General features: G+C 38.2%; 1 protein-coding gene across 1 annotated transcript; it reads left to right on the forward strand.

The window, feature by feature from the left end:
* Positions 1 to 2,473: 2,473 nt before the first annotated feature.
* On the forward strand, positions 2,474 to 18,107 carry dnai1.2 (dynein, axonemal, intermediate chain 1, paralog 2). The gene is made up of 20 exons (XM_061688263.1): positions 2,474 to 2,509; positions 2,708 to 2,752; positions 2,868 to 2,960; positions 3,080 to 3,160; positions 3,928 to 4,054; positions 4,296 to 4,351; positions 4,512 to 4,667; positions 4,772 to 4,831; positions 4,912 to 5,037; positions 5,246 to 5,330; positions 5,419 to 5,536; positions 5,640 to 5,683; positions 5,788 to 6,035; positions 6,421 to 6,510; positions 7,351 to 7,438; positions 7,585 to 7,664; positions 9,574 to 9,722; positions 10,648 to 10,747; positions 14,144 to 14,329; positions 17,471 to 18,107. Exons 1-20 carry the CDS (start codon positions 2,474 to 2,476, stop codon positions 17,573 to 17,575), a joined length of 2,073 nt encoding a protein of 690 aa, XP_061544247.1. The 3' UTR covers positions 17,576 to 18,107.
* Positions 18,108 to 18,447: the final 340 nt, after the last annotated feature.

An 18,447-nucleotide genomic window follows, 5' to 3' on the forward strand; every position in this document is an offset into this window, starting at 1 on the left:
TAAAGACCTCTAAATCAAAGTGCAGGAAAGCAGAACGGAAGTGGAGAAAAACTAAACTCCAAATTGACTATGACCTCTGCAGACAAAGTCTTTGTAATTTTAACCAATAATTAGTCAGGCCTAGACAGCCACACTTTTCTGAATTCATCAGTAAGAACTTCAACAATACTCAGATAGCTCCAGAACTCCTAACAGCAGATAAATGCAATGAATTTGCTTGTTATTTTAGTGAAAAAAAATACAATACATCAGGTTAAATACTAGCACAAATCAACAAAATGATAAAATGATACTACATCTGAAGCCACCCAGGAAAAACAGTTTTACCATGTCAGAATTTGATACAGTTGACCAAAAAACTGGAGAGAAAACGACCTGTTCTGACCAGAACACAGAAGTCAGAGCATATTACTCCAATTCTAAAGTCTTTACACTAGCTTCCAGTCAGCTTTAGAATAGATTTTAAAGTTCTGCTACTGATCTATAAATCACTGAATGGTTTAGGGTCCTGAATACATGAATGAAATGCTAATGGAATATAAACCCAGTAGGGCTCTGAGATCGACAAACTCAGGTCACATAGTGGAGCACAGAGTCCAAAGCAAACATGGTGAAGCAGCATTTAGCTATTATGCTGCACACAAATCGAATAAGCTGCCAACAGAAGTGACGTCAGCCCCAAGTGTGAATGTTTTTAAGTCCAGGTTAAAAACTCTTTTTTCTCTTGTTTTGAGTTTGAGCTTCTGTTGTTGCCTTGTGTGTGTCCCAAAAGTCACTATATACTTCCTTTTTTCCATTTCATCTCAGGTATCATTCAGACAGATGTGAGGCCATCATCATATGACAGTTTGGGCTTTGCCCATGGCTTGCTAATGGATATTGGAACAGCTGCAGTTCAGCACCAGTTTGAGAACGTTTATGACCATCGCAGTGCTCCAACACGTAGTACTATTTACACGTCTCTATCCATGGCAAGTTTCTCAATACAGGATTTGCTCCTGACAAACCACACAGCCGAAGGCTTGCTACTACCACTACTGATAATAAAACACCAACCTCATACAGCAGGCGTCCGCACAAAGCCAGGGAAAAGTCTATCCAGAGGGCTGCACTCAAACTCAGCATCAACAAAAGCTCAATACAGGGGATGCTTCGAAGACTGGTAAAACCTTATACGTACCGGCTTCAGGTTGTTCAAAGGCTCAAAGCAAAAGATTATTATGCTCAGCAACCTTAAACATAAATTGTAGCTACTATACGTTGGAGCAGTGTGGTTACCATAAAGCTTCTCAAATTGGCGTTGAACTGCAGTCAGGTACAGAAAAACTTCTTGCCAGGCAGTAATTTTACAACCCTGTTTCATTGTCAATTGGCAACCCATGGGCAAAACCTAAGCTGTCAAATGGTGATGGCCTCACATCTGTCCAAACGACCTCAAATGAAATAGAACAGAGAAAGTGTAGAGTGACTTGTACTACACCCTGTATATACAAATCAGCAACTACCTGGCTAACTGTTAGAATCACAATAAGGTTAAGTCCTATAATGTTCAAACTGAGCTAAAGTTCACCTGAATGAAGGGCAAAGTTCTGTATAACTGTGGATCAGGACAGTTACAAAAATGCATTGGAAAAGCAAATATTCGGACAAAAGTACATGTTTCTGTTTTCCCACTTTTGGGGAAAGAATGAATAATAAAGTTACACTATTTGGGAAAGAATGTATCAGAAAGTCAATGGAAAATGCGATGTGTAAAAACAGTTAATGATAAAGGATGAGAAGCATTGCACTAGATCTAATCAGATAAATAGTTTGTATGGGGAATGTTTGCTAGACTTTCATAAATGTGTACTAATTTCTACAACATTGTAACATGAATTTGTTGAAAAAAATACATTTAGGAGAGTATTTTATAATACCGTATGCCAAAATATTCTGAAACTCAAGGTTTTGCAGCCCATCTGTTGGTGTGTACTTATTTCTGTACAGCACTGTCACGCTTAGTTGCACAGAAATTGTCAAACCACGACAGGTACACGATTAAAGGCTCAGATGCTGGTGTCACTTACTTACTGTAGGTACCCCCGTTAAATAAAGCAAAATGAATTAACAATGGCACATGTATAGTGATGTAAAACGTGAACTCTTTTGATAGGTTTTGGTGGTGTGTGGAAGTGTGTGCTTGTTGTGTTTACTACTGTGATAAATTAGCTCAAATGTGGTCATTGTGGTGCATGCATGATTAAACCATGTTTATTTTGAGGATAACTTAAGTGGGCCCAGGAGAGGTATTATCCATGGGTGGCAGTAATGCACACCAAGAGTTGTTTGCAAGCTGTCACGTGGACAATCGAAGAAGCTCTATTGAAACTGGTGGTTGTCTCGGCAACTGGTATACAACAGGCCAGGCAAGCCTGTCTTCATATGTTGGAAAGTTCCTCTGGAGTTCTGTTCAAAAGTTGACTCTTTGACGATGCCAAACAATAATGTTGCAGCACCTGGAAAAAAGGTAAAAATGATCGTCATAGTTGACATAGAATTAAGTTAATGAGCAAAAGGTAAACAGATCACATAGTAAGTTTATTCAAAGAGCCACAAGACTAAGTCATATTGTTTGCAATTACATTGAAATATTTCTGTATACTGTGCAAATTTAACACATGTAATCCTGTTGTTGTTGTTTTTTATGTTACAATCAACTGTTCAGAAGGTAGTTGGTACAAAGTCACAAAAAGCTACCAATAAGAGAAAGGTGAGTCACATAAAAAATATATATAATTCATGTTTCTGATATTAATTCTCATTCTTATTTGAAAAGAAATTGCGAAAGAACTATATATATCCTGCAACTGCATGCGACATTGCAGGATGAGGACGACGACAGTGGTGATTATGGCTGGGAAGAAAGGGCTCATGGCAAACTCACCAAACCCGCAGATCAACTGGTGCTTACTGATGCTGTAAGAGAGAGCTTACACAGCAATACAATTAATCATTATTTTAACGTCATGAGTTACCCCGATAGATTATTCAGTGTTGTACTATGTTCTATATGTTTATTTCTATATTAATATAATAGGAGCTGAAAGAGGAAGTCACCAGGATTCTGACAGCAAAAAATCCACACGCCCCACATAATATTGTCCGATACAGCTTCAAGGTAAGCACTGTACCACTGTGACAATGTAAATATATGAAATATATCTAGCGAATATTTTTTTTCATGCAGTCAGTGCTAAAATTAATGCCATAATACTGACAAAAAAAAATGCAATTTGAAAAAGCATAACTAAGAATCTTAATGACAAAATTGTAATGCACTCTTTGACCAATGTAACATTTCATCTTTGACATTCCAAAAACTTTGTTTTGATAGAGACATTCATTGCATACATTGATCTTTACCAAAATTAGAATCCCAATGCCTTCATTGTCATTGTATTATAGCAAATACAACAAAATCAGATTGGTGCTCCATTAAGCCGCTTGCGGCGTAAAAGACACAAAAACATAGATCCAATAAAAATAAAAATAAACTACAATATACCCAGCAGAAGATAATACACAAATTAACACAATAAGTCATCAATATAAGGAACCAATTGTGTATTATTTACAGTCTATAAATCTTGAAAACAGTTATTGGTTTTGAGGGGAGAAATGTTTGAGTCTGATTGTGGCTGTTTTGTTTTGTGAGTGGACCAGTGGGCATATAAACTGAGAAGTAAGCAAGAAGTAATCTTTGAAAGAGATCTGCTTTGTCATTTGTCTGCTTTGTCTTCACCCCCTCGGCGAGGGGTATATTTCTCTGATTGTTATGATATGCTATGAATCATAGCTATGCAATATCGGAATCACCTCCAGCCTATCTCAGGACCTTGAACTGGAATCATTATTCTTAGTAATTCTTCGAGATGTATTTTCCAGGAAGGCGCTTTCAAGCTGACCAATGTTGTTGATCAGCTAGCTGTCCACTTTGTCCTGGATGATTCTCTCATTCATCAGGACTCTGATGAGGCTCGCAGGCTGGCAGCCAGTGAAGACCTCCCAGAAGGTACTGCATAACACCTGTGACTTTTTTAAACTGAAATTTATGGTTTTTGTTCAATCCCCCATTTCTGTGTTATTACAACTGCAGGCAGTGTTCTGTATGTTCATGTAGACCATGGACAGAATTCTAGTGCAGTTCATACTTTGTGCCACCAAGTGTCACTAGCAACATGTTATGACATTTAATAAACAAAGAGTCAACCTTGCATCTAAAGTATCATGATTTGCTTTTTGATTGTGTTCAGAGACAGCAACAGTTGATACTGGAGCAGAACTGGATGAGGACACACGAGAAACATTGGTAAATTATGTTTTTTTTTCAATAAACTGTCATCTTTGTTGCGAAATTACCACCCAGTTCTAGTAATTTTAGGAACCATAAGCCAATTATTGGTTGTACAGTCAACAATGTGATTTTAGCTAAAAAAAAAAAAAAAAAACTTTGTTGTTTTTCCATGTAGGATGCATCTGGTGGCGGAGGTGAGGAGGAGGAGGATGCTAACGAAGACGATAGACCAGACAGTTTTGCCTCCAAAGCAAACAATCAGGATCCAAAATGTACAAACCAGTTCAACTTCATTGAAAGAGCCTCACAAACACTCAATAATGCACTGCGGGTAGGAATGAATTTAAAAACACACACACTGGCTTCCACATTGAGTAGAAGAAAACATAGTGTATGGAGCAATTCATCGAGACTTGAAGTTATGTTTTCCTTTAGGAAAGAAGTTGCCAGACTGTACCTCCTCCACGCTGCAACTATTCTGCCACCGCGAGTCAGGTAGGGGATTCTCTGACTTCTATACTGCTACAATAGCTGGGAATGTTTATAAATGCTCAAGTCCTCTTTTGTCTTTTCAGTGGGAAATATATGATGCATACACGGAGGAGCTGCAGAAACAAGAAATGAAAAAAGAGAAACAGAGAGGCTTCCAAACCAAGAAGGATAATGACAAAAGCAAAACGAAGACACTGAATGAGACTCCGGTAACTCTCATTACACGCAATGTCCCTGATTGCCTTGTACAGTATGCATTTAGTACCTGTAAATTACTATATTATAATTCTAAATGAATTGTTCTTTCCATCCAGACACATCTGTCACTCAAATATAGAGTAGGATGTTTCTTCTTGCTTCATTGTGCAGCAGGAAACACAATTTTTCTGTCACTCAATTATAGTTTTATCCCTACAGAGTGATGACATCACCCAAATGGCCACGGCAGTCACACTCTTGGAAAGAATGGTCAATCAGAATATATGTAATGACATAGCACAAGGTATTCTTTGTCCAATGCTGTTTTAATTATGTGAGATGCAAAGGACCACCGATATTGCAATCTTCTCTTTCCCCGTATGTCCTTTCAGATTTCAAATACTTTGAGGATGCAGCAGATGAATTTAGGGATCAGGAGGGCACTCTACTTCCCTTGTGGAAGTTCCAGTATTACAAAGCCAAAATGATGTGTGTCACTGCAATCTGCTGGTCGGTTTACCCACCAACACATCAAGTATAGCGTAGAAGACCAATGCAACACAACCCATTTGCAAAAGTACAAGATAAATAATGAATGCACCTAATTTCACAGGAATGAGAAATATCCTGATCTTTTTGGTGTGGGTTTGGGATCTTGTAAGTCAATAACAGAAAAAAAATCAATCATCAGACTTTCTGAGAAGAATGCATGTTTATTAGCATGACTGAATAAACAATTCCTCTATCCTTTCTACCGGCAGATGACTTCAGCAAACAAGGCCAAGGGATGCTTCTCTTCTACACGTTGAAGAACTCTACCTTCCCTGAGTACATCTTTCCTACAAGTTATGGCGTCCTGAGCCTCGACATTCATAAACAACATTCCTACCTGGTTGCTGTCGGTTTCTATGATGGCTGCGTGTGCGTGTACAACTTGAAGAAGAAGGGACTGGACCCTGAATACAAGAGCAATGCTAAAACTGGCAAGCACACTGACCCTGTCTGGCAGGTGAGGTATTATATTACTGTACATGATAGTATATTTACAGTGTATGATATTCTATGGAATTATATGCTATGATATGATATATGATATATATATATATATATATATATATATAGATATATATATCTATATATATATATATATATAGATATATATATACTCTTAATTGCCCAAAGGTTGTTTTTGTCCATATGTGTGTGTATACAGTAATTGCACAAAGTTTAGTGTTTTCCCAAACCTGTCACCCAGTGTGAGCTGGGTTAGGCTGCAGCTCACCTGTGACCCTAATAAGGACAAGCACTACTGGTATAGAAAACGGATTGATGTACTGTATTATATTATATTTATCTGTCATGAGTATCTCAATTGATTCCGACTTTTCAATCAGGTACGATGGCAGAATGATGACATGGACAACAACCACAATTTCTATTCTGTGTCCTCTGATGGTCGTGTTGTGTCTTGGACACTCATTAAGGTTTGTTTTGTGCACAGTATATACTGTGTATAGCTAGTACAGTCAAAGGTTTCTCATCAACACTCAATAGGTTGTCATATTCACAGGGATTATTCAATTTGAATGATATCGGACACAAAATGGTTTCGGTAACTGAAGACAAAGTTCTTCCTTTTCCGTGTTTTACTCGCTACAACTTTTATTGAGTACTGCAATGATCTTTCTTTTGTCTTTTATTGCTGTCAGTCGATATATGTTCAAAGATGTACAGAGTAATTAAAATTCTCATGTGCAATGCAGTGCTAACAAATTTATTAGATCACCTCTGCTCCCCTAAATTAACAGCATTAGTAACTAACAAAATCATAATTTCTGGAATGGTTATACATCAGTACATAGTATATCTGTAGCCGGAAATATATTTTTAAACACTAAAATATAGTTATTTTATCAATCCATGACTTTTCAAATCTAATCTAATGTCCCCACCCCCAAAAAAAATAAAAAGGTAAAAGCACATTATTAGTTCTTGACTGAGATTGTCAAATTATAGTTATTTATTTGCATTCCTGAACAGAAAAAATATGTTTTTTTTTATTACGTGCTCACTTCTCAGTGAAGCCCAGTGTGCTGTTTCAAATTGTTTAAATAATTAAATGAAGATGAATTCAGTTTGAAATGATGAAATCCCTCTTTCTTGGTCAAACTGCTTTAAATTCGAGTGCTTGTTGAATTTGATCTAGGTTGTGCTAAAGCTGTTCATGACACTGTAGGGTCTCTTTTTGTTTTTATGTCAAGTGATCTAATAAATTGGTTTAGCACTGTGTGTAAGTGCATCACAATGTATTTGCATGTCTGCAGAATGAGCTATTCTTCTCGGATGCTCTCAGGCTCGTACGGGATGATTCTGTGTTGGATGGCCCACAGGGTATTCAGGAGTGCCGCACTGGTGAGATTTTACTTTCTTAGTGCAATAGCACTAGAAATTGTAGATAGAACCTTTTTTTCTCGTAGAATGCTTGACTTTCATTAGCCAGGCCGGTGTCTGTCCTTGTGAATTGTTCATTTAAGTGTCTAAATACCTGTTGTCTACAGTTGGAGGAACATCCTTTGACTTCCACAAAAAGACTGACTCTCTCTTCGTTGTTGGCACTGAAGTGGGGAAAATACACAAGGTATGTTGAAATTCATTCTACCATCCAAAATTTGGCTGTCAGTGAACTGCCAGTGACTTGAAATACAGCAGCTGTACTCACAAGCCACAACATTGATTTAGTCTGAGAGTATGCACTTTATTTGTCACTGCAATCAGACGTTCAATCCAAACTGTCCAATTCTTAAACTTGGACTTTTTCAACACTTCAAACACATATGATTTCATTATTCCCTTTAAAATTAATTTAATTAAAATGTTACATTTTGGTTTTCATCTATCTTTTGTCTGCAGTATATTCTTAATCTTCAGGTGAGAGAAATTCATTTCAAAGCATTTCAAGCATTTGGATCCCTTAAATATCCATTCTTGGAGTGTAGATCACACTTTCAATTCTGAACACAGCCACATCCCGGGTAATAAGAGGGTGTGCATGCTTGTGCAACCACATTATCTCATGTTATTTTTATTTCTCCTCTATAAAGGATTTCTTCTTTTTTTGCAATTGAGATGTACATTTGATCAATCACATTGCTGGCGACCAGTCCAGGGTGTACCCGCCTCGTTCCCAGTCAGCTGTGAACCTAATGTGGAAAAGCGCTATAGAAAATGAATGTATAGTTGTCAGTCCACTGATGATAGTACTGACGGTTTCTTTCATTCTCAACTGCTATTTCTTGATACATATCGGCATGCAAACTCCACACAGGCGGGGCCGGGATTTGAACCCCGATCCCCAGAACTGTGAGGCAGATGTTCTCTCCGTGCCTGGGTGGGTTTCCTCCCACATCCCGAAACCCTGCATGGTAGGTTGATTGAAGACTCTAAATTGCTCGTAGGTGTGACTGTTAGTGCGAATGGTTGTTTGTTTCTATGTGCCCTGCGATTGGCTGGCGACCGGTTCAGGGTGTACCCCGCCGCCAGCCCGAAGATAGCTGGGATAGGCTCCAGCAGCCTGTGACCCTAGTGAGGATAAGCAGTAAAGAGAATGTAATGAAATGTTTTATTTATTATTATTATTATAATGTGTGGAGTTTGCATGTTCTCCCCATGCCTGCGTGGGTATTCTGGTTTCCACAAAATGCCTGCGTGGGTATTCTGGTTTCCACAAAAACATGTGGTAAGTTGACTGAAGACTCTAAATTGCCTGTAGGTGTGAATGTGAGTACGAATGGTTGTTTGTTTACATGTGCCCTGCGATTGGCTGGGATAGGCTCCAGCACGCCCTCAACCCTAGTGAGGATAAGCGGAACAGAAAATGGATGGATGGATGTTCATATTCACTTTTGTATACAGTATACTGTATAGCATGTGTCCAACTCAAGGCCCGGAGGCCGGATCCATTATGGCATATCAATTCATGTGGCCCGCGTAAGCAAATCATGTGCACCTATTTCATGTTCTTCTGAAGCGAAATTTCAAATTGTCTTCACTTTTAATAACGTATTTTAAGATATTAAAGTGAGGAGTGACACGGGCAGGCGGATGCATTTTGTGTTTGGACCATTTTCAAGTGTACGGAAACCAAGCTGATGTACAAAAACTGGGACAAAATTTCAGCGAAGGAAAATGACCAAAACTACAAAAACTATGGCATAACAAAACCGACGTTCCACTGTATATGTACTGATATGATGAGGCGATTATACATATTCATGGTTCCACAGTCATAACGGCCCTCTAAAGGAACCCATAACTACAATGTGGCCAACGACAAAAATGAGTGTGATATAGTATATATTTGTTCGTGTCCAGTTGCCACATAGTATGTACATTAGTAGTTGTCATTCTTTTTCCTCATTGCAGGACTAATAAGGAACATTATTCTATTCTATTCTATGTACCACTTTAGATGTTTAGACAGTCTCCAAAGAGAATTTGAAATACACGATCACCTTTGGTTCCCAGCTAATTTTGTTGCCATTCCCTAGTGCTCCAAGAATTACTCAAGCCAGTTCCTGGAGACATACGCTGCCCACAATATGGCAGTGGATGCAGTAAAGTGGAATTCTTACCACCCAAAGGTTTTCATCTCATGCAGCTCAGACTGGACCGTCAAGATCTGGGACCATACTGTCAAGTAAGACAAATAATGGATTAAAGACTTAAGAATAACTAATTAAATAAATAAAAGCAGCATCGAACGTTTTATTTTGAACACAATGACTGTCTTTGATAGTAAGCTATTCAGCAATCCACTTGTTTTGTACCAATTGCAGTGCATTGTTTAAAAACAAAATCCAACTGGATTTTTGAGAATTTGCTGTTGGTAATAGGTTTTGAAATTCTCTTTCTTTAGTGTTGCAATATAGAATCATCTTTGGAGGGCGGGGGGAGGAGCAGTGTAAAATCAATGGACCTGGCTGAAAGGGTATAGTGCCTTGTCACTGGGATAATGCCAACATTTCTTTTTTATTCTGCTGGCACTTTACTTTTAAAACTTTTATGCTTAAGTTACAGTTACCGAGGAGTTCGAAAACTTAGTGAGTGAGTTTGAATACCTTGAGTTCTTCAATATAAGATGCAACTTATTATAGAAACATTAAGATGTTTACTTTATTAATATGATCATTATTATTACTAATGCTACTTCCTACAAATATGTTTTGGATTGTTCCAACTATTCTGACCTTTGCATAACTGTTTGAACAGTAATTTACCCGCCTTGTCCTCATATTCTCCACATATGATTTTCATAGCATATTTGTTGCCTCCCACGCCCCCAAACTTCCCTAACATCACTGCTTCATCCCTGGTTTTACCTGTCTCCAGCGAGCACTTTTTCCATTTACCTGTCCTTAACACCCGACAAATTGTACAATTTTAAAAACAAAGTTGGTGATGTTATTTAAAATTGAATTAACGAATTCCGTCCTGGGATCAGTAGAAGTATTCTGATTGAAGAGAGCTCACTTCTACTCAATGTTGATTCAAAAATTTAAAAAGGAAGACAGATTATGTTGACATTGCTTGTCTAATATGTTGTTGTTGATGTTGTTTTCCAGCACTCCCATGTTCACATTTGAGCTCAATGCTCCAGTTGGTGATGTGGCCTGGGCACCGTATTCCTCCACTGTCTTTGCTGCTGTCACCACAGAAGGATTGGTAAGAATCATTTTAAAATAACAATTTGTGATGAATATGACTATTTGCTAATTATTTTTCAAAACCTTTTTATTGAAGCATTGTACATTCGACCACATGTATTACAATGCATTTATTGTAAAATGATGACATTTACTGGACCAATCACTTGGAATAGCATTTTTCCACCATACCTTTCAAGCAGGGGGGGGGAACCAAGCAGACAATAATCAACTCATTCAAACTATTATCTGAAACAATGTATGTTAATAGATTATTGTTTGTCACAAAATGGTTATCTTTGTGGCAGGTCTACTTTGCTTCATAGTCATAGTTTGACATGACCAAGTTGTCGTCACCATTCTATAATCCACTTTTGCACAACAGAGTGCTGCTGTTTTGTAAAACATTTCTTACTTTGGCAGACAAACAGGTTATTTGGCACACCAATAGATTTGGAGACACCCTCTCATTCAATAGCACAATAAAGTGTGTCCAAAAGTGTGTGATCTGTACTTCTTCATCTTTTTTATTTTATTTTATTTAACCTTTATTTAACCAGGTAAAAGACCAGTTGAGACAGAACATCTTTTTTGCAATGGTACCTTGGCCAAGAAGGCAGCAAGTTAAACATCTAATCCAAGTCAATAACATACAGTATAACAAAATTAGATACCATCATATCACCTATACACGCAACAAATGAGTACAAACACATACATTATAAACAACACATAAAAACCAATAGGACATCAGAACTGTGTAAAAGTCTCAAAATTACACAATATGGCAATAGCAGTAAATGGTTTCTGCTATCTTTAGTTTGAAACTGGCCAGAGAGACGAAAGTGTGAAGATTGAGTTTAGTTTGGAGGTCATTGCAGGATCATGGACCATAGTAAAACCGACTCCTCTTTCCAACCTCAGTCTGCACTGAAGGTAGCTTTAACTGCAGAAAATTACTGGATCTAAGATTGTTGGTACGTTGTACAGGAACAAGCTTAGAACAAATGTAAGTGGGTAATCTGTCCAAAAGGCCCTTGTATATAAAGTGTGCCAGTGTTGTATCCTGTCTGTCTAATCAAAAAAAATCAAAATAATCTACCGTGCAATGTTAATGTGAGTGGAAACTATTTTGTCTCCAGCTTCGTACCAAATTTGAATGGGTGCTTCTTTGGCCTCGCAATACTACGTTGTTTATGTGTAATCCTGCTTACTTGCAAAACAGGTGTGGTCACATCATTTAAAAACATGACTATATGGGAAATAAAACATCCATCCATTTTCTGAGCCGCTTCTCCTCACAAGGGTCGCGGGCGTGCTGGAACCTATCCCAGCTATCATAGGGCAGGAGGCGGGGTACACCCTGAACTGGTCGCCAGCCAATCGCAGGGCACATACAAACAAACAACCATTCGCACTCACACTCACACCTACGGGCAATTTTGAGTCGTCAATTATCCACCGTGCCTGAAATAAAACATCAAACAGCAATCTTAAACTTTTTCCCCATGACAAACTTTATTTCCTTCGAGTCACATTTGGTATTGCACCCCACCATGATGCCATTATACCTACGGTTGGGTGCCTGGGAGCTACAGCTTAATGATGCATTTTTCTCATTGGGACAGTTCTTGTACTCCCCACTGGGTCATTGATCAGCAAGTACTAATTAGTCTGCCCACACACCTTGGACTGCTTCTTTTTGTCACAATGATAATGTCCACCATTTAAGAAAGCAGTCAAGAAAAAAAGGAAACAAGCATTTGAGTCTCTAGTGTAATGTGACACATAAAATGAGAGCAAAAAGTCTGATCGGCTCTTAAGAACTCATTTGAAACGTGACAGTCATTCATTTCCCAAAAATAAATACCTTGCACATTGAAAATAGCACAAAAGATGAGAGTATTAAACTGTAGTGGCTCAAAGTCATTAACACTGATATCACTGATTTATTTATTTTTTTAACATTGGCCAAATTGATATTAAGAAAGTGAACAGCTCGGACTGTGTTCTCAAACTCTAAGCCAGTGATTAGATCTGTAAATGTCACTTTTTTATATAAATGTCATCTGTGAATCCAAGTTGTATGGAACTAACATGACGCACAATAGTCCCCATGGCAGTTGTGAAGATTTTAATGCAATAATCTCTTATTAAGTCCAAATTCCATCATTTACACTTAGTTACAGTACATAATATCGCCATGTTCATGCATGATATTTGTTATTTTCTGTGACATCAGTTTGACTCATTTAGACTGCTGCTGTCTGTAATCATGTGTTTGTGAGGATAACAACATGCCTGGTGGCCTGAGATACCTGACTGTTGTGGAATTGTCATGTCAAGATGAAATATCAGCGCACCCAAGTGAAATAATTCAGCCCAAAAAATCATATTTGCTCTGTCGACTTTTACCTTCGAGTCACATATCTTCCACTTCCAAAGTGTACTACGTTTTTTTTTTGGTCTTATTTAGCAACACGTAAATAGCGACAACAGCCGGTTTCAGTTCGTATACTTGTGGGTGCATGGTGTAAATCATGCTGTATCATCCTTCGGTCAAAACAAAGAAAAAGTTCAAAATCTAATGAGTAAAATTTTATCTGCTATTGTCTCTTACAACTATCTGCACATTGTATAAAAACATATTTGTCTTGTCGTTATAATGCAAATTACAAAGTTGGTAAATACATGAGCAAATTACTGCAATAAATTCATTACTGACATTTGAACAATTGTTCAAGACCGTAATAGATAAACTCACTGAAGTTCACGGCCAATGAAGCACAGGCTGCAGAAAGTCACGCAGATCAGTATTTACAAGTGATGACTGTGACACTTTGTGTGCAGCCAGTACACACAGTAAGTGTGGACACTAGTGACCAGGCAGTCAGTCATCTGCTGGCTTGAAGGAGTGGGCTGTAATGGGAATGACACCATATATTACCTATGTGGTGTCATCCATTTCAGCTACGCTTGAACTGTGTTTCTCACAAACAGTACAGTACGGTACAGGGCATCATGGTTTATAAGTGGTTTGTGTTTCCATCACAGGGTGTGTTGTCGGGATGGTGATACTGAATCAGCTATGTAAATGGTGTGACATGATAGCAGTGGGTCACAGTGACTCTAACAAAGAGGAGGAGAAATAGTCAACAATGGAAAATATTTGTCATTTTTGTGTTCTTTCGCTTTGGAATGTTTTTTTTTTTTTTAATATATTTTTTTTTTCATGGCTGCTCTGGTTAAAGTCCTCCTGCCACCACAGGGTCACCGTCAGTAACTCGCTGATAGCGTCATGCATCGTTAGCCTTAGCACAGCCACAACAAAAACAATCGAGAATTCCCTTGGCAGGTAGAAGGGTCGACATTTCACAATGATGATTTCTGATGAGTGTTCTGACATCTTTTCCAGGTACATGTTTTTGACCTGAGCATCAACAAATATCAGGCTATCTGCCAGCAGCCAGTGGTGGCAAAAAATAAGGCCAAACTGACTCATATTGAATTTAATCCTGTCCATCCCATCATCATCGTGGGAGATGACAGAGGCTCTGTTATCAGCCTGAAACTGTCCCCTAACCTCCGCAAGAAACCGAAGGTAAGAATCCTTATCACCTCCTGGAAGCAGCAGTGCTTTGCATTCTGTTCTTATCGATGTCCCACGCAATGAACACATTACATTACTCACTTGTTCTGTATTTATGACGTATGGCTAATTTGACTTCAGAACAGCTACTCCTCTACTCACTATCAGGATCTCCGAACGATTGTGTCCCTCTTTTCTTTTGTCTTAATTCAGACCAGTCAACAATTAGCAATGTGTACCCTGAGTGCTCCAATTAGATTAGCTTGTCATTAGGTAGCACCAGAGGCAAAAGAGATTATCTAACTTGTCTTTTTAACAGATTAGAACAGTTTTCCAGCAATTTATTGGTTTTAGTATACCTGCTTCTCAACAGTTATGACCTTAAATTTATTGAATTTAATAAACACTGTTAAGACTTTCATAACTTTAAGTATTTACAACTTATATATAGTATGTCAAATATTTAAAGTATGCATTGGGTTAAAGTTTATATTGGTATAATTTTTTTAAGCAACTGTTCTCCATAGGCCTACAATAACAAGACATCTCAGAATAGCTTAATCTCAGAATTTGTAAATCACTTAAACCCATTAGAATCCAAAGTAGATGTGGACTCACTTAAATACGCTATTTCAGGGGTGGCGAACCCGCGGCTCTCGAGCTGCATGCGGCTCTTTGCCCGTTTTCAATGCGGCGCTTATGAAGGCATGAAAGCATATCGAAGTTTAGGTTTTTCAATGTGCGTGCGCGCTTTCCTTGAGTTCATTACGGTATTTGCGTGTGCGCTTTGCTTGAGTTCATTTCGGTATTTGCGTGCGCACTTTGCTTGAGTTCATTATGGTATTTTCGCAAAACTGGCATGCACATTGAATGACTATTGTGCGTCATGTTAGGGTTTCCCAGTCGGATCGCGATCTTTCGAATAAATTATTTCTCAAATTCGCTCCCAAAATGGCAGGGAAAAAATACACAGTTAAACGAAAATATGTGGATGAACACAGGACGTTTTTACCAGAGTGGAAGAGCTCATATTTTTTTTGTTGACGCAACGGCAAGCCACTCTGCCTTTTGTGTCAGGTGTCTTTATCGCATTTCAAAGCTTCACATTTTCAGCGACACTTCAGCTCACTCCACACTAACATCGACCTGGAATTTCCGGAAGGGACTGAACTTCGCAGTCACAAGTTGGTCACTGAAAAATCAGACAGAAAAGCAGATGCAGTTTTTCAAAAAAATAATGAAGCATCCAGAGACTAATGCTTGCATCATATCAACTGGCTTGGAACATTGCAAGGGCCCAAAAGCCATACAATGAAGGGGAATTTATTTTAAAAAAATGCCTCTGTAACGTCGCTCAAATCTTGTGTCCTGAAAACAAGAAACTTAAACGAATGGTATCAGACCTTCAACTGTCCCGCCACACTGTTGAACAGAAAATATCGGACATTAGCACGGGTATTGAATCACAGTTGCACTCTGAGGTCCAATCATATGAGTATTTTAGTGTTGCATTAGATGAGAGTGGTGACATACAAGACAAACCTCAATTGGCAATATTTACACGGACTGTGTCAAATGATTGTTTGATAAAAGAAGAACTTCTTGATATTGTGCCATCAAAAGACAGGACTCGTGGAATAGATTTGAAACGAACAACGATGGCTGCATTTGTGAAAGCAAATGATGTGGCTCTTTGCAGTAACACAGTAAAAAATGTGGCTCTTGATCTCTGACTGGTTGGCCACCCCTGCACTATTTGTACACTAAAAATAAATCCAATTGAAGTTGCTGTTTTTATTACCCATAAAGGCCTTAATTAAGGAGGAACTTGCAGCGTTTCTTATTGGTGGTGAAAACTAAAATAGGTCAAATTATAATTATCGTAATGTATTATACATTTTACAACGCATTGTGGGCCATACACATAAAATGATCTCAAGCACTGAATACAGCATAAACATGCACGCACACATGTGCGCACACACGTGCACACACACACACACACACACACACACAGACCCGGTGGCGCATCATTGGCAACATAGACTGTAGTCCTTGAGAATACGTTTGGGACATAATTACAAAGTTTACCACCACTGACAGTGCTGTTAGACCTCAAAGTGGCAAATGGCCATCAGACACAAGCACCCATTGCAAATATTATCAACAATATGCTACTAACATTGACAGAGAGACCCTCAAAAATTAGCACAAACATAAAATGGTAAAACAACCTTGTAAATATGTGCTGCACATCAAACACATTTTAGGGTGTCGCGTAAAATGTCCAATACAGAGGGTATGTAATTCAGAGACTATTATTTGAGTTTTACAAGGCAATGCAATGAATGAAAATGAAAATTTAATGAAGTTTGCAAAGTGTCCTTTATAATCTAATTATCTGCTATATTGATCTGAGCTGGAGGGCTGCAGTCACTGCAGCCGATGTTGTAGTTGAAGTGTGCAGGATACTGTCATGTCATGTGCAGGATATTGTCATGTTGTGAAGGGTGTTTGTTGGGAATAATGAGAATAAGAATAATAAAGGAGCAAAAACAAATATTAGCAGAATATTGGAATAAATATACAGTACATGTGTACATAACTGTGTTGATGAAGCCAACCAAGACAAATCTATAATTATCAATATTTTACAAAGCTGTTTTGATAAGGTTGACTGTGGGGAGTTTGCTGTAACAATGTATTAGCAATGGAAGGAATATGCTAATATATTTTTTTGTCTGTCTTACCTTTTTACCCTTGTATTGTGTATTAATTATGATGAGATTGGTTTAACTTAATGTAAAAAAATACAAGTGTTCTGTTTTATTATTGTTTAGGTTTTGAGCTTCAGAAAGGGCGGTGATTGATCACCACTTTCAAAAAAAAAAAAAAACAATTAAAAAAAAATAGCATATTGCATTTGTCATGGGTTTCACCAGTCTTGGCATAAACCCTATACAGTAGATACAGGGAGACGGGGGGGGAAAATGGCCGGAGCCAATGCAGGTTGTTGTTGTTCTCAATGTATTAAATGGAGCCAGCTTCAGTGGGTAAGACATCTCTTTGTGTGTTTACTCAGCAAAGGTCAAGTAAATCATGCATGTGTGCGCGTGTGCATGCGTGTGTGTGTGTGTGTGTGTGTGTGTGCAGGGCAAGAAGGGTCAAGAGCTGCCCGAAGGTCCTGCCGTGGAAATAGCCAAGATGGAGAAGCTTCTCAGTCTACAGTGCGATTCAGAGCAAAGCAGTGTAACGTAGCCATCATGGTTTCCTCATAGAGTTTCCATCATGTTCATTCAGTGAGTGTATCAAAACAGGAATAATGACCACTTCTGCCTTGGATGTTAATTTGTTTTGCAAGCAATTGTTTGCATGTCTCTCTGTAAATTTTAATGAAGCAATGAAGCTGGAAAGTGAAGTATGAAGAAGAGGGTTAGGTTTTTGTAGTATGCCAGCTTCTCACATTTTGAATCATTTCGAGAAATTTATTTAACCATTGATTGAATTGCTGTTTATTGGTTGGTTTGTTATAAATATGCTATTATTCTTTTTACTGCATGTACCGTATATAATCAAATTCTCATAAACTGCATGGAAGGGTGACACGTGTGCCAAGGAATAACCTGTTCTGTTTTGCTACATGACCATATAAAAATGTGGGTATGGAACTTATTTTGCAATTCAGTCACAATGGAACTGTTCCCCCACCCCAATGTAATTGATAGAGTCCTGTCCATCTATTCATAATATCAACCCAATTCTCCATGAACATGGAAGTAGCCTCCCAACTAACCAAAAACAAATAGAAATATAGTCCTCTGTGGTTCTTTCATTTATGTCATGTACTGTATGTTATGTACTATCATTTTGCCATTTGAATAGAATTCTCCCAACTCAGAATTCAAATGGTGGAGTCGAGCCGGTTTGCTCTTTATGTCATTCTCCATGGACCAGGAAGTACCCTGACAACTTAAAAAAATAATAATAATGGGTGGACAAACACACACAAATACTGTAGTATGCTTTGTATTTTTCAGTTTTCCATCTATCCATTTTCTATTCCACTTGTTCTCGTTAGGGCCGGAAGGAGAGTTGGAGTTTATCTTTGTTGAGTGGGAAAGAAAGGCAGA

The sequence above is a fragment of the Phycodurus eques genome, chromosome 10, assembly GCF_024500275.1.
Source record: "Phycodurus eques isolate BA_2022a chromosome 10, UOR_Pequ_1.1, whole genome shotgun sequence".
NCBI lineage: Eukaryota > Metazoa > Chordata > Actinopteri > Syngnathiformes > Syngnathidae > Phycodurus > Phycodurus eques.